Consider the following 24,370-nt stretch of genomic DNA (forward strand, 5'->3'; position numbering starts at 1 on the left):
TTAGATAATATCACCAACTTTATCTTTAACACCTATGTGTTCTATTGTACTATTGTTGTTGACATCTTTTGATGATCTGCTTCTATCACTGCTTGTTTGTCGCTACAACCACACCAACCCCCTCCACCTCTCTGTCTCTCTATCTCTCCGCCCCCCACACACACACCTTAAACCAGCTTATATTTCAGCTCTTTCCTGGACTCGAACTCAAGTTCTGTCGAAGGGTCATGAGGACTCGAAACGTCAACTCTTTTCTTCTCCGCCGATGCTGCCAGACCTGCTGAGTTTTTCCAGGTAATTCTGTTTTTGTTTTGGATTTCCAGCATCCGCAGTTTTTTTGTTTTTATCCCAATGACAACCTTATTGGCCAGAAAATCATTATTGAAATGAATCATAAACCACTGTTCTCACTGTCAGTCAAGAAGGAACTTGCAAAGATGCCTCCCAGAATTTAGAGATTCCGCTTGGGTCTCATGTGCATATGATATATCAAACCACTGTTGACACGCTATCCAGGGCCACAGTCAACCTTCCTGTGACACATGACATCAACCTGGTCAATGAGCTCGAGTTGTATTCTCAATTGGTGAGAAAACAACTGCTGGCTACCTCAAGAAAGCTTAATCAAATATGCAACGAGCAGTTACAAGGTGAGGAGTGTGTCTGCATTCCTCATTACTGTCAACAAGGGAGGCCATAGCAGAGGCTAAGTAGCAACGTCATGAAAGCTTGTCCTGAACAGCAGAAACACTTCACTGTGATGGATGATCCGCTAGTATAAAACAAGTAGTTGGTCACTCCAGTCTCCCTTCAGCCGGCAATTCTGAAATGAATCTGTCAAGGCCGCCTGGGCATTACAAAGAGCAGAGCGCGGGCCCAGTCTACAGTTTGGTGGCCGGGCCCAGTCTGCAGCGTGGTCCCCGGGCCCAGTCTGCAGCGTGGTCCCCGGGCCCAGTCTGCAGCGTGGTGACCGGGCCCAGTCTGCAGCGTGGTGACCGGGCCCAGTCTGCAACGTGGTGACCGGGCCCAGTCTGCAGCGTGGTGACCGGGCCCAGTCTGCAGCGTGGTGACCGGGCCCAGTCTGCAGCGTGGTGACCGGGCCCAGTCTGCAGCGTGGTGACCGGGCCCAGTCTGCAGCGTGGTGACCGGGCCCTATCTCTTAGCGTGGGCAGTCCAGGGGGTGGAGTCTTCCAAACGAGAGATCGGGTCTAGGTGCAAACACTCCTATATGTCTCCATAATAAAGTTTAACTGTCTCTTTACCAAACCTGCCTGCTCCATTCAGTCATCACTTTTAGCGACGAGGGTAAAATGAACTTCGACTATGCACCTCGCCCTGTTACTATGAGTAAATTGAATCTTAAAAACTACTTACCAGCCATGCTGCTGTTTGGAAGAATCGATCCAAATGATGCTAATATTGAAGATTGGAGCCAGTATGTTGAGTGCCTCAGATTTTACTATGTAGCAAATGAAATAACCGCCGAAAAAAGATCCTCTTAAGTGTATGTGGCAGTAAAATATACAACCTGATTTGTAACCTGACTGCCCCGATAGCGCCCGATTCCAAGTCACATAGTGAGTTGGTGGACCTAGTGAAAGCACACTTCCAGCCAAAACTGTCTGTGATAATGCAGTGCTTTAAATTTAATTCAAGAGTTCATGCCCTGGGAGAGTCCATCGCAACCTATGTGGCGAACCTCAAGCAGTTAATGGAATACTGGAACATTGAGGACACATTAAACGATATGCTGTGGGACTGACTGGTATGCGGAGACAAGGACAACGCCATACAACGTCGCTTGCCTACCGAATTCGATATTGACTTTACACACGCCCTAGAAATCTCCCTCACCGTGGAAAGTGCTGCGAGAGACTCGAAGGCTTTGCAACACATGGATAATGGAGCCATACTTCATGTTGGGTGGGAACCTGCCGCCAAGCGTGGTGCAAAAACCACACCTGCAGAATTAAAGCGCAATTCAACATCCAGTGTAAGAAACATTAAGCCTAACAGAAACGCATCATCAATGACTTCAAGACTAAATTGCTATAGATGTGGATGTGACCAGGGAGCAGACACCTGTAAATTCAGAGAGGTAGAATGTCATTATTGTCATAAGGGACATGTGAGTAGGCAATGTAGAACAAAGATGAGGCAGCCTGCAAGACAGCAAACAAACGTGATCACGTTAACGGGTACAGCAAAGGCCGAAGCTACTGATACTGATGTGTACTTCCTGTATAACGTGACTGCTGTGAAAACTGAGGCTTTTACGGTGACAGTACAAGTAAATGAGAAGCCTCTGCATTTGGAAGTGGATACTGGTGCCTCAACTGCTGTGGTAGGAGAGGTGCTTTCAGGTACCTTTAATGAAGGAAGACAGCCACTAAATTAAAAACTTACACGGGGGAATCCATTCAAGTCAAGGGCATCACCACTGTTCCAGTCAGTTACAAGCAACAGACAGACCAACTGCCTGTAATAATCATAAAAGTGGAGAGACCCAGTCTTTTAGGTTGAGATCAGCTATAGACGATAAAACTCGACTAGTCCGAGATACTTTACCTAAAATCAGATGGATTTCCAGAGCTTCTGAAGAAATACAACATGGTTTCTCGGGATGAATTCGGAAAGTTGAAAGGCATGCATGCCAAGATATATGCCAATCCCCAGGCAACACCACGTTTCTTCAAGGCCAGACCCATGCGTTATACACTGAAAGAAAAGGTGGATGCACATTGTGCAGGTTAAAAGCCTGGGAATAATTCAGCCTGTCCAATTCTCTGAGTGGGCTGCATCCATAGTTCCAGTCAAGCCTGACCAGGCTATATGTATATGTGGAGAATACAAGTTGACAGTAAATAAAGTAGCAAAACTAGACAAGTACCCCATTCCAAGGATCGATGACTTGTACACCAAGCTGGCAGGAGGCCAGTCATATATGAAGTTAGATATCAGCTACATCTGTCAACAATTAGAATTGGATAGCACATTGAGAGAATACGTGACTATTAACACACATAAGGGTCTCTATCAGACACTTGTCTACCTTTTGGAGTCTCATCTAGCATGTGCTATTCTTCAGAGAACAATGGAGAATTTTCTGCAAGGCCTCCACGAGTCATTGTATATTTGGATGATGTTCTTATTACTGGGTTAGCCGAGGCTGAACACTTAGCCAAACTGCAGCAGGTATTAAGAAGGTTCATGGAAGCCGGTGTACGGTTAACGAGAGAAAAATGCACATTTCAAGCATCAGAAGTAACTTATCTAGGTCACAGAGTGGACGTCAGGGGTTTGCGTACTGTGGAAGATAAAGTTCAGGCAATAAAAGATGCACCTTCACCATCCAATGTAACAGAACTCAAGTCCTTCCTGGTTATGATCAACTACTATAGCTGCTTCCAACCTAAACTATCAACTGTTTTGGCTCCATTGCACTCGCTGCTAAAAAAGAACCACCGTTGGTCATGAGGTTCACATCAGGAAGGAACATTTGTCGTGTTTATTGGGACATTATGACCCATCGAAAGAGCTGGTGTTAGCATGTGATGCTTCTCCTTATGGTGTAGGACCTGGTTTATCACATAAAATGTAAAATGGATCAGAAAGGCCCATTGACTATGTCTCGAGAACCCTTTCCCAAGCCAAAAAGGGCTATTCTCAGTTAGAAAAAGAAGGACTATCAGTCGTATTCAGTGTAAAAAAGGTTTCACCAGTGCCTACATGGGTGACATTTTACCATTGTATTGGACCATAAACCATTAACAGGATTATTCAGCGAGGGTAAGGCCATTCCGCCAATAGCATCAGCAAGAATACAATACTGGGCTCTGACATTATCTGCGTATCAGTGTACTTTTATGCACTGCCCTGGCCTACACATTGAAAATATAGATGCACTCAGTCATCTCCCTTCTTCATTCTTATGTATAATGTTCTTGTTAATTGTAGATACACATTCAAAACGGATGGATGTATACAAAGTCAAATCCAACGTCAAGCGCAACCATCGAGAAACTGCATCACTGCTTCAGCATACATGGCCTACCTGAAATTGTCGTTTCTGATAATGGTACAGTCTTTACCAGCACTGAGTTTCAGAAATTTATGGATCTGAATGGATTCCACCATATTAAAACAGCCCCTTGGCATCCCTCATCGCATGATCTAGCTGAGAGGGCTGCACAAACCTTTAAGTCTGGTATGAAAAAGTTATTGGAAGGCAGTCTGGAATCTTGAATTTCCCAGTTTCCTTTAAGTTATTGTATAACACTACTTTCAACTATGGGTTCAACACCGTTGCAGTTATTAATGAAACACTGTCTGCACACACGTTTACACTTGATGTTACTGAATTTAGAGGGGAAGGTAGTGTGGAACCAGAGTAATCAGAAATTTAACCATGACAGACACAGTAAGGCTCGCACATTCAGTGTAGGTAACACAGTATACAGGCAAAATTTTGGCAGTGGACCCTGTTGGGCTCCGGGAGGCATTGTTTCAGAGGCTGGTCCATTATCTTTCCAAGTACAAGTAGGAGATAGAATTGTTCGGAAGCACGATGGTCATATCCATGCCAGAGAGGCATTCCAACAATTAACTGATCAGTCTGTGATTAATGTTGAACCGTAGACTTCTGAGGTGTGCAATCAACCTAGAACAGACATTCCAGATGTTTCAGAGGCATTGCCAAATCCTGAACTGCTCAGTTCTGATGATGTATCTCACGGTGCAGCTCCAGATCCTGTCGTCCCTGCTCAGGAACCTCCAGTGGTAGAGCTATGCCATTCTAGCCGTATACAAAGATCACCTCAAAGACTTGATTTATAATCACCTGAAACTGTACATATGTTTGTTGGATGTTCAAATGCGTTTTGTAAAGAGTTGTTGTAAAAAAACTATAGGGGGAGGAAATGTAACTGCATGTATTGTCCCTTCTTCCTGTCAATAGCAGGTCATGTGATGTACTACGGGGGTTTTGACCAGTGAGCTCTTAGTGTGGGAAATCTGGGGTGGCGGAGTCTTCCAGATAAGACATCAGGTCTTGGTGCAAGCACTCCTACTATATATCTCTAATAAAGTTTTACTGTTTCTATATGAAACCTGTCTGCTCCATTGATTAATCACAGTTGGGAATAGATTTATTTGTGTTTAATGGCAGGTCCTTCCTCATTGTGGTTGATTACTTCTCCTGCTGGATCGAAGTGAAGCAGTTACACATGACAACCATTGAGGCAGTCGTTTGGTCATTGAATGAAGTGTTTGCGAGCCATGGCATCCCGGATTGGGTGGTGTCTAATAAAAGCCTGCAATTTGCCAAGTGAATACTTCACTCAATTTGCAATCAGTTACAGCTTTCAGCACCTTACCGCATGGCTCATCACATTCAGCCCCAAGGTATCCACAATCTAACAGTGAGGCAGAAAGAGGCATGCAGACCATTAAAATCCTTTTGAGAAAAAAGAACTTCACAACAGCACTTTCAATATATATATCCACCCAGCTGCAACGTGAATTGGCCCCATAAGAGCTCCTGATGGGCAGGAAACTTTGCAGTCAACTCCCAATGCTGTCAAAGAAATTAATCCCAGGGCTGGCACTCAAAGACTATCGGAATATTCAGGATCGAGAACAATCTGACAGATAGAGATAAGCTTCTGCCTACAATAGGAGGAACCACACTAGAAACCTGCCCCAGTTACACAAAGGTGACAAGGTTTGGATTGGGAACTTCAAAAGAGAGGGTGTCATTGGCTGGAGAAACAATAATCAACCAAGATCATAACTGATACATGCTCTGGAAGGCATGATCAGGCAAAACAGGAGGATTCTCCTCCTCATCCGTCAAGGCCAACCTCCTACTTTACACTAAAGTGAATCAGATGGAGACAACCAGGTGCCGGAAGCACAGAATACTATGATTTCAACCCCAAGCCAATAAAGCTTGTCCAAAGCAACTGAGCCTGCCACTCCTCCAAGTGTGACCAGAATGAGATCTGGAAGAGCTGTCAAGCCTCCAGACCATCTAAATTTATAAAGTCAGATTCTTGTCAGGGGGGAAGAAGGGGCAGCACATAAAGAAAGACTGAACTGTAAATATGTTGGGGAAAGACTGGGGGGGAGGTGTCATATAAGGTTGTTCAGCATAGCAAAGGTTAATGTGGGACTGTAGAATAGTACCACCCACAGTAGGATGTAGAGAGACAGTGTTGTATGGAGAGACTCAAGTAGCTGTCAGCTTGAAGTCAGCTCTTACTTTAGGCTATACTTCGTACATATGTATATAGTTATGTGTTACCATTGAACGCTGCTGTTCAACATCCAAGCCAGTGAACCTCTCTGTGAGATAAAAACAAAAAACTGTGGATGCTGGAAATCCAAAACAAAAACAAAAATACCTGGAAAAACTCATCAGGTCTGGCAGCATCTGTGGAGAGGAACACAGTTAACGTTTCGAGTCCAAATGACCCTTCAACAGAAATTCTCTGTGAGACCTACTGAACAAACCATTACAACACCCCCTACATTAGCTTCTTTCCATGCTGCATTCTCCTAGACTCTCGGATCACACGAGTATATGTCACTTCCTTCTATGACATCAGAGATTATTACAGTTAACGCTTTGTGTGACTTAGTCTAACATACTTCATTATACTACACATAATGGCCTTGGAAAAAAAGTAAAGGGACTGTGCACGATAATTACATTTTAAAGGGAACACTGTTTACCAACATCTTCTCATGGGCAATTAGGGATGGGCAATAAACGCTGATATTGCCAGTGACACCCACATCCCATGAATGAACAGAAAACAAAACTTACAAAATGAATGCGCTACAATGACAAGCCACCCTTCACTTAATAGAACATGACAAAATAAGAAGAAAAAGCAAATGTGTGTGAGTGGAATGCAATGTTGGATTTTTTCATTTGATTGCCCATTCCAGTCTGTAATGGGAAAACATAAATCCCTCCCAGACACAGACTGATAATTATCCCCTAGGTTGTCAGTGCTCATGGAATCTACTCTTATTGCTGAGCTACAAGTTCCATGTTATATAACACTTCAGCCTGCATGCTCCAAAGATGCTCCTTAAATGCATATCGTGCTTACTTGTACAAAAGCCAAATGCAACACAAAGTAACAAACATTAACGTATAGAGCACACTGCAGTCCAAGACAACACCACATTTAAAAGAAACTTATCTCACTGCTCCGCCTGCATGGTAATGAATTCATTTAAGGTTCAGTACTTTCTAGCAATTGAATAATCTAATTCATGGATCAGTCCAGGGCAATTATAGGCTCTCCATATTATTAAGTATTCACTTGGAGGGACCATTTGGTCAGGGATCATATTATTCTGCAAACTTGTTTAATGAGGATGGATGAATTAAGGAGACATCCTGTTTCAAGAAGTATTTCCAATTACATTGCTACTTCAAATTAACTTTGCAGCTGTGTACAACAGGCTGCTTCACATTCTCCCATCCTACCTGATTGGATAATAAACTCTTTGCCTCATGGTGATAGCTATTGAGCTTTGAACTCAGGGCTTTCCTGTGGAAATAAGATTTAAAAATTTAAGCACTGCAAAGGCTATAAACAGCATAGAAGCGCAGACTGATTACTTTTTATTGAAGGCTGTTAAATTTAAGGCTGTTGAAGTAGGAAAAAAGAAAGATTCAGAGAACTAACCTTGCATTTAAAATAACTTGAAATTCTCATTGGGTAATGTCATAAAATAATACCAAACTACAAATAATCTTGAAGATGCTGATGCAGGATTTTAAAGGTAAAGATGGAAATCATTTTGTAACCATTTGGAATGTGACAAATTAAGGCAACATCTATTTTTATGTCATATCATAGCAGATCAAATTAAAATGGAATCTGTCTTTCATGATCAAATTTCAAACTGGAAACTGGAAATGTGTATAAAACTCAATTAAGAAACAGGGGTCTAGAAATTGGTTTTGACCCAGAATTGCTGCTGTGTGACCAGTCCCTGCCCAAAATGAGAGGCCCAATGGTTAATGGAACTTGGTTATTGGCATCATTTATGTGCTTGGTGTGAGTTCCTGGCACTAGTAGTGTCTCCATATGAGGATGTTTGAATAAAAACATCAATGTCAGTGCACCTGTCTCTCAGGTAAGTGCCAGGAGGCGGAATTTGAATGGGTAATGGGCAGGTTGTCTTATCAGGGGTGTGGGATGTGTTCTGATCATAACTCTTGCAAAGAGGTAAAAGCCTGGCGACACAATCCGTTCTGGTCCACAGATGAAGAACTGGAAGTTTGGAAAGAACTTGGAGGACTGCAGTCCCAGTGGAAACATAGCCCCCTGTGTAAATCACTGCTTCAAAAGTTTGGAGATGTCATTGGGAGGTATGTGGGTAGCTGAGGCATGGGGAGAAGAAAAGGATAGAAAAGTGGTCATTCAGAAATGCACATACCTACAGGGAAAACCTTTCAATGTAGTATACAGGGTGGCAGTGTGGTTTTTAGGGAAGTTTTCGAAAACCTGTGAAGAAGATGCTAGTAGCCAAAAGTAATTGTACAAGTCAGTGGCCGCTAAGTTTTTATTTGATATTTCAGACATTCTTCTGCAAATGCTTTATCCAGAATTATTGGTAAGCTTGAAGACAATGCTGAACAACACTCACATTAATATTTAGAGTTAAAAAGCTCAGTTCAACTTTCTTACCTAGAGAGGCTCATTTTACATAAACCATTTTCTATGGTTACAGTTTGATGAAGAGTGGATGGACTCTGGTCATCTCCCACCTGTTGGAAGCAATCAAATATTGAGGATAATGTAATGGGCTATAATTTCATTATATCGATATTGACATTAGGATTGATAGTAAAGAAAGCTCATTAATATTTTGGGCATTTGCCTCAAAGAATAACAGTGCAATATGAGCAAAGTTCTGAGGAAAATGATCACTTACAGTTCGAGCCAACACCTTTTGAAGATCGCTGTGTCTAAGTAACTGAAGCCTGATGTCATTACCAAGCTTCAGATAATGCTGCAGGCATTCATGACTCCCTAAAGTACAAGGACTAGACCAAGAAAATTAAATTATATATACTAATAACCTATTTTGTATGGCAAAAACTAACACATATAATCACATAAATTCTTACACCACCAGCAAATTCTTTATTTGTCCAAGAAATGCTGCAATTTTAAAAAGGAATGTGTAATGGTGAGGGAAAGAGCAGGAATTTACACTTTCTAATTTGATTCCACATAGTATTTGTTGGAAAACTTCGAGACCCACTTTGTCAAAAATAAGAATGATCCTTCTGGCTAATACAGTGTTCTTGAAATGATGCACACAATCTTAGTCTTTGCTTTTTGATGCTATTTTTTCTCGCTCCTAGTGACTAACCCTAAAATTGACAGTTAGTGAAAATATGCTGCCGATGCTGTAATAGGGTTGGCACGGCAGGCGGGTGGGAGTGGGTGGGCCTTTTTCTTTAAAAAGCTAACTGGTTAAAAGGCGGGAAGAAAATGGAGGTATGTCCTTGGGGGAGGGAGGGGGAGAGAGGGGATGGGGGAGCAGGGGAGAGGGGAGGGGGAGGGGGGAGGGGAAGGGGGATGGGGGTGAAGGGGCTGTCCTGTGCTCATCGGGGCTACAACCCCCTGTCCCCGAGATGTTACTTTGTGCCTTTCCGCCTGGCATCAAAACCTGTCCTCCATGGCCCTCACCCTAGTCCTTGGGTTGCCCAATCCTTGCCCGCCCCAAAAAGTCCTGACATTCCTGTATCCAGGCCGGGGGGTGGGCGGGGGAGTGGGTGGGGGCCGAGCAACACATTCCCCCCTGTAAAATTCAACCCGAGGTGCTTTTGAGCCCAGGGAACTTCAGTGGGATATACAAGCTTCATCTTACATTGATTGGACACAACTACTTTTCATTTGGATTTACTAGTAACTTAATTAGGAGTTTGCTTAGCTGCAAAATGAAATGTTGGTTGCTTTTGCAATGAGAGTTTTTAGTGGATGTTCTTTGGGTACAACAAAAGCCAAAGGATGAAGATACAGGGTTGGGTTTTCTCAGGGTACAGTCCAAACTCACCAGACAAGAGTACCTCCCTATGTGGGCCATGTTCTCTGGTTATTAAGTTGTAAGTAACTAACGGTAATTTTTGACCCTTTAAAGCTGAATACAATTTAGGAACATGGGAGCAGAAGTAGACAATTCAACTCTCAAGCCATTCAATTAAATCATGGATGATCTCAATTTCACCACCATTGCTCCATGTCCTGTGAAAAAATCTATTGATCTCAGTTTTAAAAGATTGCATCGTCTCTCTGCACATGACTTTTTGGGTAGTGGGGGGGTTGGTGTTAGGGAGCAGGGAGGCAGAGAATTCTAGATTTCTGTTACCCTTAGTGTTAAGTTGTCAAGTAAATACACTTTAATATGATAAGGCAGCAACAAATAAGTAGTGTACACAAATGACTTACTTCTGCAAAATCTCTTCGGCATCACACAGCTTTAAAACATAATCATTCCTGGCTTCGAAACTTTGCTGTGCATTGTACACAATTGTGTGAATGAGTTCCTCAACAGTGCACCCAGCTAGAAAGGTTAGAGAACAGGATTGGGTGAGCGTGTCAGCATAGGCGAACGGTTCCGGTTATTGTTTTTTGACAGTTTTCCTTCACGGATATAAAATATTCTCATGCTGCAACTTCTTGCATTGCCAGCGTAGCTGTGATGGAATTTGTACAGAAATATTTCTGTCTTGTTATTTTAATTTGCCCAAACTGGGAGACGGTGTGTTCAATCACAAGAGGCGTCTCTGTAGAATTTGAGCTACAGATATTGGGATAAAGGAGCAATTTGTACTAAATTCTTAACAGGAGTAAATAGTTTGGAAACATTGGAGGCAATTTTGCCCATTAGCCGTTTGCCAATGTTAACTTTTCATCTGGAGCCATGAAATCTAATCCCATGTTGCTTGACCTTGTCCTACGCACTTTTAAAATTTGCCCTTTTTGACTAATCAGTAAGGGAATCTTAACAATGCGCTTAGAAAAGCATAGTATGATTAGAACAAATCAACATGGTTTTATAAAAGGGAAATCCATTTGACAAATTTATTAGAGCCTTCTGAAGAAGCAACTAGTAGGGTAGATAAAGGGGAACCAGTAGATGTAGTATACTTGGATTTCTAAAAATTATTCGGTAAGGTGCAACACAAAAGGTTAATACTCAAGATAGGGATTCATGGAGTTGGGATGGTATATTAACAGCGATAGGGGATTGGTTAAAGGGCAGGAAGCAGAGAGTACAGATAAATGGGGCATTTTCAAATTGGCAGGCAGTGAATAGTGGAGTGCTGCTAGGATCAGTACTGGGGCGTCAACTATTTACAGTCTGTGGTAATTATGGTTTTATTTAGTGTGTAATATACCTTTAAGAATAATGCTTGCTAAGGAAGATCACATGATCTTTAGTACCTAATAGGAGAGTAGCACGGGTTATCTCTGTAGTTTTTTTATTCATTCATGGGATGTGGGCTTCACTGGCTGGGCCAGTAATTGTAAGAAGAAGTTCCTTTCGAATCAACAAAGTAATTTCCTCTCAGAATGCCGCAATTCAGAAGAATTGATCCCTTTGATCCAGCCATGGATGATTGGTCTCATTACATTGAACACCTCGTGTTCTTTTTTCCAAGTGAACGTGATTACTGTGGACCGATCCTCTAAAGTACATGTGGGAATAGAACCTATGGCTTGATTCGAACTTAGATGGCACCCAGTGCCCCAGACTTTAAAGATTTTGATGAATTGGTGGACTTTGTGAAGGGTCATTATCAACCAAAGCCCTCAGCAACGATGCTAAGGTTCAAGTTTGATGCAAGAAATAGAGACCCAGGGGAGACAGTTACATGCTATGTGGAAAGATTGAAGCAGTTAATGGAACATTGTGAGTTTGGTACATCTCTAAACGACATGCTCACAGTTCGTTTACTGTGCGGTGTGAATGAGGACACAATTCGGAAGAGATTATTGTCCAAAGCGAATTTGGATTTCAAGAAGGTACTAGAGATAGCACTGACCATGGAAAGCGCAGTAAGAGATTCAAAAGCCATACAGGGAATGCAAAATGACGCTGTCCTCCACATGGGGTGGGTAGTCCCAGCCAAAAAGCGCATGAAAATGCAAGACTCTTCCGAGAAGGAGGAAACAGCCCCCGTTAGCAGAAAAATGAGAAGAAATGACTTAGCAGTGAAAACGAAGAATAATTTCAATAGAGGTGAAAACAAGCTGTCTTTTAATGATTGGCAACTAAAAAAAAATGGAATGTTATTATTGTCACAGAAATGGACATATAATGAGACAGTGCAAGGAAAGATTCAAGCAGGCTCGTTAATAAAAGAAGAAGCCCAGTGAAATCTACAACGTAGAAGAGCCTGAAACAACAAATTCTGACTTTTACTCGTTTAATCTGAAAGTTGGAAAGATAGAACCACTATTTGTAACAGTGAAAGTAAATGGCAGACCTGTTAGAATGGAAGTGGACACAGGAGCTTGCACTACAGTAATTGGGGAACATCAATTAAATTTAGAAGAAACTACTGTCCAATTAAAATCATACACAAATGAAGACATTCAAGTCAGAGGCATAAGTAGAATAACTGTCCATTATGGAGGCCAATCAGCAAAGCTACCAGTGTTGGTGTTGGGAGGCAGAGGACCAAGACTTCTGGGGCGCAATTGGCTAAGGGAAATCAGCCTTGATTGGCCATTGAGATTCAAAAAGGAAGCTGGAAGCGTTCCTGTTTTGGAAAGGGATGTGTAAGGACTCAGCAACCTGAAGAAATGCAGACTGTTTTAAGCCAAAACCTGGGAGAATAGCAGAAGAAACTCGAAGAGACCCTGCTTGATGACAGAGTTCGAGACGAGGTTAGCAACTTCTGAAAGGAAAAAGAAAACTTGCTGAAAGACCTTCACACACTACAAGATTCCCTCAGGTCTAAGTTTGTATCTCTGGAAAAATACAAAGAGGAACAGAAAGAATTCAGCACTTCTCTGAATAAACTGAAGAATGAGTTGGCAGAGAAGACACAACAATGTTCAATTTTCCAAGAGGCAGCAAACAAATACAAAAAAGAGACGGAAGAGCTGAAGAATCAGTTACATGAAGCCAAAGAGGCTTTGGAGGCAGAAGTCTCAGGATTTTCTAAGAAGCAAACAGGTAATGAAATTTTGGGAGACTCAGCCACTGAGCTCAGACCAAGTTGAGCTTGCATCTGAGAGGAGTCTGGCCAATAGTGAAGTCAAAAAGAAGGCCGAGATTAAAGTCAGCGCTAGAAAGAAGAAGGCACGTAGAAAGAAGACACAGGAACACAAATAAGGCCCTGATCCTGGCAGCGTACGAATACACTTTCATACATAGGCCTGGAAATCAAATTGCAAATGCCGATGCCCTTAGTCGTTTGCCTTTACAAGAAAATGATTACCACGTCCCAGTTCCACAGGAGCTTGTTTATTGTTAAATTTCTTAGATTCCTCACCAATATGCACTCGACAAATCACAGACTGGACAATTTGGGACCCAGTCCAATTTCAAGTATGAGAACAAGTGCTACATGGTTGGTCACAAGAGCCCATATTTGATGAAGTGAAACCATACTTTAACAGAAGGCATGAAATAACCAGCCAGGATGGTTTCTTATTGTGGGGAGCTCAAGTACCTCTAAAGGGAACAGAGCCACTTTTAATTGAACTACACAACGCACATCAAGGAATATCCCAAATGAAGACCATAGCATGCAGGTCCCGATGGTGGCCTGGGATAGATGGTGAAATAGGGAGTTTAGTGAAGAATTGTGTGCAATGTCAGCAACTGCAAAAGTTGCCATTGACAGCTCCATTACATCCTTGGAAGTCGCCAGGAAGACTGTAGTTGAGATTACACATTGACTATGTGAGACCTTTCATGGGAAAAATGTTTCTGCTAATTGTTGATGCCCACTCAAAATAGATGGACATATATGAGGTGAATTCACCAACATCTTCTGCTACAATTGAGAAGCTATGTCAAAGTTTTTTCTATTAACGGGCTAACAGAAGTAGTCATTTCTGATAACGGCACAGCATTTACGAGTGCTGAGTTTCATTGGTTTATCAGCGGTATCACACATGTAAAAATGTTACCGTACCATCCTCCCTCAAATGGACTGGCCCAAAGGGCAGTTCAACATTCAAGGCAGGCATTTGGAAGCCAACTGGAGATTCCTTAGCAACCAAGCTAGCATGCTTTCTTTTCCATTATAGGACCACCCCTCACAAAACAACAGGTGTCACACCTGCAAAGCTATTGATAAAATGCCGTCTCTGGACGAGATTGAGCTTAATAATGCCGAATTTAGAGGGGAAGGTGGAAAGAAGTCAGGGAAACCAGAAAACTAGACACGACTGGCTTAGTCATGAGAAGAAATTGAGAGAGATGCTATATGTGAAGAACTTTGGAGAATGACCAAGTGGTTACTGGGTGAAATAAGTGAGGTGACAGGACCTCTATCTTACCATGTGGAGGTGGCAGGCCGTGTGATATGGAGACATGTGGACCATCTAAGGAAAAGAGAAAGAAATCACCAAGAATTGATTCCACCAGTGTTCATGACCGGGTCAGTGTTTCCTATTGAGAGTACTCAGCCCAGTACAGACATGTCTGACATTCCTGTAAGAGTTAAGGATACGGAGCTTCAGGTGCCCACCAAAGCACCTGATGTTCAGGCAACTCCAGAAAAGGAGGTTCCTGACAAAGCATCTGAAGTTGTAGAGCTGAGATTCTCACACGCATAAGGAAACCATCTGAAAGACCGAACTTGTAGATTACTTACCAGTGTAAATATTTTGCTGTCTTGAGAAAATTGTACTTGTAAATATAAAATGTATATCTGAGTAAAGGGAGAGGGATGTGGTAATTATAGTTTGATTTAGTGTGTAATATACCTTTAAGAATAATGCTTGTTAAGGAAGATAACATGATTTTTAGTACCCAATAGGAGAGTGGCGTGGGCTACCTCTGGAATTAGTAGTGTAGAGATAGAGTTTGAAGTGAAATAACATGTGTAGTTAGTTGCTGCTGAGTACCTTTGTAAATAAACAAAAAGTTTCCACCTGAGAAGTGTCTTCTGATCAACTCTACCAATAGTGCCAACTCGGCCACCTCTCACAACACAATCCATGTTAATGACTTAGATGAAGAGACAGAGTAATCTATCTAAGTTTGCTGACGATAAAAATCTAGGTAGCAATGGAAGAGGAAGAGTGTAGAGGACACCAAAAAGGCTGCAAAGAGATTTGGACAGGTTAAGTGAGTGCAACAAGATGGCGGATGGAGTATAATGTGAGGAAATGTGAGGTTATTCACTTTGTTATCAGAATAGAGATGCAGAATATTTTTTAAAAGGTGTGAAACTTGTAAATGTTGATGCTCAGGAAGACTTGCGTACTCGTACTAGGAACACAAAGTTGACATGCAGATACAGAAAGTTATTAGGAAGGAAAATGCTATGTTATTTTAAGGGGATTGCAGCACAAGAATAAAGAAGTCTTGCTACAATTGTGCGGGGCTTTGGTGAGACTGCACCTGTAATACTGTGTGCAATTTTGGTTTCCATATTTAAGGAAGGAAATACTTGCATTGGAGGAAGTACAGCAAAGGTTCACTAAATTGATTCCTGGGAAGAGAAGGATGTCCTGTGATGAGAGGCTGAGTAAATAGGGTTTATATTCCGTGGATTTTAGAAGAGTGAGAGGTGTCTTAATTGAGACATACAATTAAAAACAGGCTTGACAGAGTAGATACAGAGATGCTGTTTCCCCTGACTTTGGAATCTAGAATAAAGGGGGCACAGTTTCCAAATAAAGGACCAATCATTGAGAACTAAGATGACGAGAAATTTCTTCACTCACAGGGTTGTGAATCTTTGGAATTTTCTATCCAGGGGATTGTGGATGCACCATCATTGAATATAGTTAAGGCTCAGATGGACAGATATTTCGTCTCTCAGGGAATTACGAGATATAGGGAGTGGGCTGGAAATCATGAAAGGCTTGATGGGTCATACGGTCTACTCCTGCTCCTATTTTTTTATGTTCTTTTGAATTGAATTATAAAGGTTTATTTTTCTGAGCCCCCACCACTGCTGAGATATCTTGGACACCATGGGGTTGATCTTGACTGTTTAATGGCGTGCAATGAAATCCATGGAAATTAAAATGGGGGAGATGGAAATGGGCTGCTGACCTGTTTAACACTATGTCACACGATCAAGATCTATCCCCATGTGTGTGCACATCAGATGTAAGTGAGCCTGCAATCCTCTGATGTGTGCCTGCATTCTTTAAGCGATAATCCTGAATTTTTGTCCCTTTGTTATTCATCTGTCAACCAACAGAATCAATCCTTCACTATTTCCCCCTCTTAAAACGTTTTGTAATTTTGAAAACCTCAACAGGAATGTTCTCTTAACCTTTTTTGTACCTGTATGAAAAGACCCTCTCCATCATTATAAGCAGCCTGAATACAACAGGATGTAGATCAAAATCTAGTCAATAAACAGAAATATTGACAGATATTGGTATTCAGTTCAGTAGACTATCTTTACAGTTCTTCATAAAAGGAAACACACAAAACACTAATGGTAACACACAGCAAGTAACTTCTAAGAATTTTCACTTCTAACATTGGAACAGTAGAAGTAAATGTACGCCATTCAGCCCCTTGACTCTGTTCTGCTAGAGTACTGCTGATCTGCACATCAACCCTATTTACCTGCCCCTGACCCATATCCTTTAATGCCCTTACCTAACAAAATTGCACCTTAGGCATGAGTTATCACTGCATAGGATGCACATTGGGAATTTGGGCAGCTGCCTGAGTTCCTTGCCATGTGCTCCTGGGAGCAAAATTCCTGGGAACACAAATTCATGAAATTATCCCTTATAGTCCTGAAGCTATGCAACAGTTAATGTCAGGCAACTGGAGCAACAAGCAGTTCTTCCTTTATTTAAACAAAATATTATTAGTTAACAACTTCATATTGTTGTAGCATGTGACACCAAATGATAGACCTTGGCCTTATTTTGTTTAATAATTTCTAAGTTCCTACAATGACTTTTTGTATGGAGTACTCCTCCATAATTTACTGAAATGGGCAGTGAGTGCCAGTGCAAATACAATAAACACAGATTGTCTGCTCTTTGTCCCATAACCTGGTAATCTATTAGCAGCTATGTGGAAAGATTGGATAGGCTGGGGTTGTTCTCCTTGGAACAGAGGAGGCTGAGGCAGATTTGATTGAGATGTACAAAATCATGAGGGGCCTGGATAAAGTGGATGGGAAGGACCTATTTATTTTAACAGAGAAGTCAGTAACTCAGGAGGGACATAGATTTAAAGTGATTGGTAGAAAGATTAGAGGGGAGATGAGGAAAAACAAATCACCCAGAGGGTTGTAGGGGTCTGGAACTTACTGTCTGAAGGGGTAGTAGAGGCAAAAACCCTCAACTCATTTAAAAGGTGCCTGGTTGTGTACCTGAAGTGTTGTACACTGCAGGGCTACAGACCAATTGCTGGAAAGTGGGTTTAGGCTGGGTGGCTCGTTTTTTTTGGCTGGCGCAGACATGAAGGGCCAAGTGGCCTCTTTCTGTGCTGTAAACTTTCTAATGATTCTATCTTTAACTGAAGGTTTCACATGCTGTTGTTCTGCTGGTCTAAGCTTCACTCACTGTGACTCTGCTGGTCTGGGCTCAACTCCCTATTGATTTTCAGTTTACATTTAAGATTTGTCATGAAGAGGTATTAATTATTTTTAAAATGGAATTGTAGTGGGGTCTGTGTCTATGCATTTGACTGTGTGTGCCTTAATTGGATTAAAGCCAGCGAGTCTGGGTGCTTTGATGTGCAGTAGTTTTGAGATGTTAATTAGATGAACATAAGGAGGATAAAAGGTAAAGTGTAGATTTGCATTTGTTGAATAAAGCTTTCAAGAGTGGGATTAAAATCTTGCACCTAGCTAGAAAATGCCAAGCAATGTGTTTATTATTTTTCAGCTTACTAATAAAATTGGTGGAATGAAAGAATACTATTGTTAGGAGGTGTAACATTAAAAGCCTGGTGATACAATGGAACATTTAAATTCAAAGGAAAAGCTAGGTATAAAAAAAGGAGTTTGCATGTATCAGGTAGAGGCATTTAAGATCTAACCAGTCTGTAAGCCTACAACTATGTCTGCAAAGGAACCAAATTGCAAAGAACTTCAGTTTGAATTTGTAAGGTCAAATGTGCTTTGCCTGGGGTTTGTTTAAAGTCTATGGGTTACTGTTGCCTTCATGGAGATTTACCTGGGAGTGATTAGTTTGGAGATTTGTTTAAAAATTATTATGGTAGTAATTTGTGGAGATATGTATGTGTTTAATTTGTTGTAAATTAATAAAAGTTTCGTTTTATATAAAAAAACCTCTTGAGGTTTGGTAGTCTTATTCCTGAATTCAGAGCTGCATCTCAAACAAACCAATTGAAAATATAGCTTATGACAGTTGTTTCAAGTTTCACTCTGGGATTTAATCAGCTCAGCCTTTACCATATGCTGTGTCATAACAGTTGGGGGCTCTTGGTGGGATATTATTTGTAATTTCTTAATTGATTTGGAATTGGTAAACCTTTGGATTACGAGTATGAGAAGCACTTTGAATTCAGGATTGGTGAGGTTTTTTTATAAGTGATGAGACTGCAAGATGGCTTTGGCAATAGCTAAGGCTTCTCTGGAGTAGAAGATATAACTCTGATTGTGTTACAAATATCCAAGAATAAGTTAACAAAGTTTGCAGATAAGTTAAAATTAGGGTTACCTGCAGGGGTGAAGAAAGCAGATATAATTAAAGATATAGCATGGCATCTACAGTTGGAAGTGATACCTGATACTATTGAGTCACAGCTGGAGGTAGTGAGACTTCAGTTACCAATGAACATGTTTGGACTCGAACAAGCAAAGGAAATGAAAAACTTGAATTAGAAGCAAAGGAAAGAGAAAGGTCATTTCACAGGGAGCAAGCAGAAAGGCAAGAGAAAGAAAGGAAGCTGGAGCTGGAATTTCAGGCAAGAAAGAAGGGTAAAGAGAGAGAGGCAAGGGAAAGAGAGAAAGAGAGAGAGAAAGAGAATACCTACTTAAAAGGTTGGATGTTAAAAATGAGATCTCGGATTCTGAGGAGAGCTCTAATGATGATAAAGCCTTTAATCTAAAACCTAGTGGGGAGATGTTTAGATTTGTATAAGCTCTTCCAAAGTTTGAGAGAAAAAATTTTGAAGCATTCTTTATTTCATTTGATAGCTAAATAGATGAAATGGCCACAGGAAAACTGGACATTGTTGTTGCAATCCAGGTTGGTGGGTAGAGCGCATGAGGTATATGCTTTGCTATCTGAAGAGGTATCGGTAAATTATGATGTGGTAAAAATGGCTATTTTGTGTGCATACAGGCAGAAATTTAGGAATATGAGAAAACAGCCTAGGCAAACATATATTGAGTTTGAGAGAGTAAAACAAAGTCATTTTGACCAGCGGATACTGGCATTAAACATAGAGACAACATATGTGTCTCTTGGAGAGGTAATTCTTTTGGAAAAATTTTAAGATTCAATTCCTTCGGTAGTGAGAACTCATGTGGAGGAACAGAGGGTTCAAATGGTAAGACAAGCAGCAGAGATATTGATGATTATGAATTAGTTCATAGAGCTAAACATTTTCACCCTTTTAAATCAGAGAGGGATAGAAAGTGGGAAGGTGAAAGGAAGGTGGGTAGTCAAGGAAGAGGAGTAGCTGGAAATTCCCAGGAAGTTTTCTCTCAGAATAAAAAGGAAGGTGCTGAAGGTAGGAATGACATTCGAAAATTGAGGTGTTTTCATTGTAATAAAGTGGGGCACACGAAGTCAGTGTTTTGGAAATTACTGGGAAAATCTGTTGGGATTATTGGGGTGCTGAAAATTTCTGGAAATAAAAGTACTGTGGGTTCTGAGGTTCAGGCACAGGAAAAACCAGTGGTGTGTGTACAGGTAAAACAGGAAGAGTCAGTGATAGGTAAAGAAGTGGGAATGTGTTCACAATTTACCCAAGAGAATTCTGAGGGGCAAGTTGCAGAAATGTTTAAAGACTTTGGGCAGAATTTTCCGGTTGGCGTGCGGGGGCGGGCCAAACATGCCGACGCATAAAATGACCCGCGGTGAAGTTGGGCATGTGTCCCAACGTCACCGCACATCATCCCAATTTTTTGTTTGGCGGGTGCGCGCCGAAGTCAGCTGTGCAGCCGCCAAAATGTAAATGGTCTATTAAGGCCATTGAGCAATTAATTGAGCCACTTGTGAACGCTGCCTGTCCAAGTGAAAAGCTCAAGCGGCCTTCACGTTTTTCAGGAAACCTCATCCAATAGCGGGATGAGGTTTCCAGAAGCTCTTATTAAATAAAGAAATAAATGTTCAAAAATAAAGAAACATGACACAGTCACATGAGGGGACGTGTTTAAATAATTTTTTAAATCACTTCTTTAATTATTTCAATGTATATTCAATCTCTCTGAGTTATGGAGCTGCCTCAGGGAGATTGCTGTGCTCTTTCACACACATGCACGAAAGAGCGCTGGCCCCGAGTCTCCCTCCTCCCCCTGCCCGCACAGATAGTGCTGAGCGCTACTGGTCATGTATTATGCTTGGTGGGCCTTATTTGACCTGCCTGCATAAAATGGCAGCGTGGAGCCAATTGGGGCGTCGAATGGCTCCGCACCTGCCCCCACCCAGCCCGCCCGCCATAGGAAAAATCCTGCCCTTTGTGTGTGAAAAGAAAGTCTTTCCATGTGTACAGGGTGCAGTTGGTAAAGATGTTAAAATTTTAAGAGACACAGGGGCTAGTCAATCCTTAATGTTGTGGGATGGTGATATTTGTTATTCAGAGGAAGTACTGCGGGAGCAGGTGATAATAAATGGGGCTCATGGAGACGCTAAACCTATCCACTTGTGGAAGATAAATGTAAAGAGTAAATGGAAGTCAAGTGAAGTTATTGTTGGAGCAGAAGAAAAATTTCCAATTGCAGGGGTTCAATTTATTTTGGGTAATGATATACCTGGATCACAGATTTGGGTGATGCCTATGATAGTTGAGCAGCCTTTAGAAGTGGTTTCAACAGAGGTATTACAGAGAGAGCATCCTGGATTGTTTCCAGATTGTGTGGTAACAAGATCACAGGCTCATAGGTTGAAACAAGAGAAACAAGAAGGGCAGGCAGTTCAAAGGCAAGAAGAGGGTGTCGGAATCCAATTGGGCAGCACTGTGTTTGATAACATTGTCAAGAAAGACTACAGGACAATTCCGCTGAAGTGTTTAACTCAAGGAGGTTAATGGAGTTACAGAAAAATGATTTGCAATTAAAACAGTTATATCAGAAAGCTTACTCAGAAACAGAGGCAAAATGTATTCCAGGATGTTATCATCTTAAAGGTGATATTTTAATAAGAAAATGAAGGCCGGATCATGTCTCAGCAAATGAAAGCTGGAATGAAGTGCATCAGATTGTTATCCCAGTTGGGTATAGAAGTGAGATGCTGAGGATTGCTCATGAAATTCCAATGGGGGGACATTTAGGAATTAGGAAATCACAGGGAAAGATACAGAGGTTTTTTCTTGGCCAGCATTGCATAGAGATGTCTCTGCTAACTGTTAGTCTTTAAAATTATTAGCCTGAGGCCGAGCAAGAAAAGTCAGAGAGTAGGCTAGAGTCCAAATCAAGATTGAGATAACAGGCTTAGAATTGCTGACTTGAACCTTTAAAAAAGCATGATGCCGTAAGATGGGAAACCACCCCTTACCATTGTTGCAGGCCGATGATTGCCCAACCAAAGGATTTGACATCCTGAGGATCACTTAACCCCATCTTTTCTCTGAAAGCTGGAGCTAAGGGGTGGTCTAAATCTCCTACCTTTGTCAGGAAAGTACTTGTGGTAATCTGAATTGCAATATACCTTTAAGAGAATGTGAGCAGATTGACCACATAACTGTATTACCCAATGGCTGTGTAGCATGGGCTACAATGTTAATCAGTAGTTTAGAATAGTGTCTGGTTTGAGAAGCACACATTGTGTTAGTGCTCTGTTACTTGTGTAAATAAACAGCATGTGCTTCATCTTATATTTATCTTTGCATCTGCAGTATATTGTTTGCCAGCTCACTCACCAGGAGATAGCTGTGCAACCGTGTTCGCAAGCAAAATGACCCAACAGAAGGAACATAACAACTGGCGACGAGGCAAAACGTGACCAGTCAATGACACCAAGAAAAGCAACAAAAATCCCACTGAAGTGAATCAGCTGTGCCTTACAGGTCGATTGTAAGTACAGCCCTCACCATAGTCGTTGAAGTTATCTCCCTCCAGTATGCCACAGTTTGGCCATATTGAACCATTTGATCAGACCACCAATGACTGGTCACATTATATCTCCTTTTTGGCCAACAACATATTGTGGGAGAAAGGCTGGCCGATCCTCTTATCGACATGTGGCAGTAAAACACACGGCCTAAATCGTAGTCTAATGGCACCCAATGCCCCAGATTCCAGGAGCTTTGATGAGTCGGTAAATCTTGTGAAAAGCCACTTTCAGCCGAAATCCTTGGTAACAACGCAGCATTTTAAATTCAATTCGAGGCATCACGCCCCTGGAGAGACAGTCACTTGCAATGTACTAGCCTTGAAACAACTGACAGAGTAGTGTGTGTTCAGGACATCAATTAGTGACAGGTTAAGAGATCAGTTAGTATGTGGGATTATTGAAGACGCCATTCAAAAAGGATTAATAAAAATACCTGGAAAAACTCAGCAAGTCTGACAGCATCTGCGGAGAGGAACACAGTTAACTTTTCGAGTCCGTATGACTCTTCAACAGAACTGTTCTGTTGAAGAGTCATACGGACGCGAAACATTAACTGTGTTCCTTTCCACAGATGCTGTCAGACCTGCTGAGTTTTTCCAGGTATTTTTATTTTTGTTTTGGATTTCCAGCATCCGCAGTTTTTTGCTTTTATTCAAAAAAGGATTGTTGTCAGAAATGAATTTAGACTTCAGCAAGGTGCTGGAGTTGGCACTTGCAATGGAGAGCACAGTCAGGGACTCAGAAGCAACCAAGGAAGCACAAAATGGTGCCATCCATTGTGTTGGGAGGGAAGCACGGGTTGTAAATGGTGCAGAAGCGCAGGGCTCCACGGAAAAGTGGGAAACAACCACCATTAACAGACCAACATAAAACAATGGTTTAACAGAGAAAGCCCACATTAGTAATGGCAGAAATGGAACCAGACAGCTTGCAAACGAACAACAATTTAAAAGAATCGAGTGTTTCTATTGCCATCGTAATGGGCACGAAATTTAAAAAAGGTAGAAATCGTGAAATCTACATAATAGAGGAACCAGAAGAAACAGTCAGACATTTACTCACTGCACAACTTAAAAAATGGGTAAAACAGAGCCAAAACAAAACCTGTACAATTTTCCGAATGGGCAGCACCCACAGTCCCAGCACTAAAGCCTGACCAGTGTGTGCAAATATGCGGGGACTACAAGTTGACCATTAACCGTTAACAAAGTGGCCAGAATTGATAGGCACCCTATACCAAAAATTGATGAATTGTACTCCAAGCTGGCAGGGGGGATGGCATATACGAAACTCGACATGAGCCACACTTACCAACAAGTTGAACTAGAAAAGGCCTCTTGGGATTTTGTGACTACCAACACATGTAGGGGGTTATACCAGTATATCCGGTTACCTTTCAGAGTCTCATCAACTTGTGCCATTTTCCAATGGACAATGGAAAAATTACTTCAAGATTTGTCCCATGTTGTGGTTTATCTCAATGATGTCCTAGTAACAGGCCTAACTGATGAAGAATACCTGGTTAATCTGGAAGAGGTATTGAAGCATTTCTCACAAGCTGGAGTAGGTTTGAAAAGAGAAATGTATTTTCCAAGCAAATGGAACAGTTTACCTGGGTCATAAGGTCAACTCTCAAGGCCTTCACCCAGTAGAAGGAAAGGTGAGAGCTATTTGTGAGGCGCCAGAACTGAAAAGCGCCACAGAACTCTAGTCTTTCTTGGGAATGGTTAACTACTATGGCTGTTTTCTCCCACATTTGACAACAGTACTGGTTCCATTATACGCTTTACTTAAGAAAAAACACAGGTGGACTTGCCAAGCTCCACAACAACAGGCTTTTATGACAGTAAAGCAGTTGCTACATTCATCGGCCCTGTTGGTACATTTCGACCCAAAGAAAGAATTAATTTTAACCT

General features: G+C 41.6%; 1 protein-coding gene across 1 annotated transcript in view; it reads right to left on the reverse strand.

Annotated features, from left to right (window-relative positions):
• Positions 1-24,370, reverse strand: part of LOC121285481 (phosphatidylinositol 4-phosphate 3-kinase C2 domain-containing subunit beta-like) — a 247,697-nt gene that overhangs the window by 174,810 nt on the left and 48,517 nt on the right. The window contains exons 6-9 of the mRNA XM_041201950.1: positions 10,485-10,599; positions 8,962-9,073; positions 8,715-8,794; positions 7,505-7,568 (exon numbers count right to left, since the gene is read on the reverse strand). Of these exons, the coding sequence (XP_041057884.1) occupies positions 7,505-7,568; positions 8,715-8,794; positions 8,962-9,073; positions 10,485-10,599 (371 nt within the window). The remainder of the gene's footprint in view (positions 1-7,504; positions 7,569-8,714; positions 8,795-8,961; positions 9,074-10,484; positions 10,600-24,370) is intronic.

The sequence above is a fragment of the Carcharodon carcharias genome, chromosome 13 (genome assembly GCF_017639515.1).
Source record: "Carcharodon carcharias isolate sCarCar2 chromosome 13, sCarCar2.pri, whole genome shotgun sequence".
Lineage (NCBI taxonomy): Eukaryota > Metazoa > Chordata > Chondrichthyes > Lamniformes > Lamnidae > Carcharodon > Carcharodon carcharias.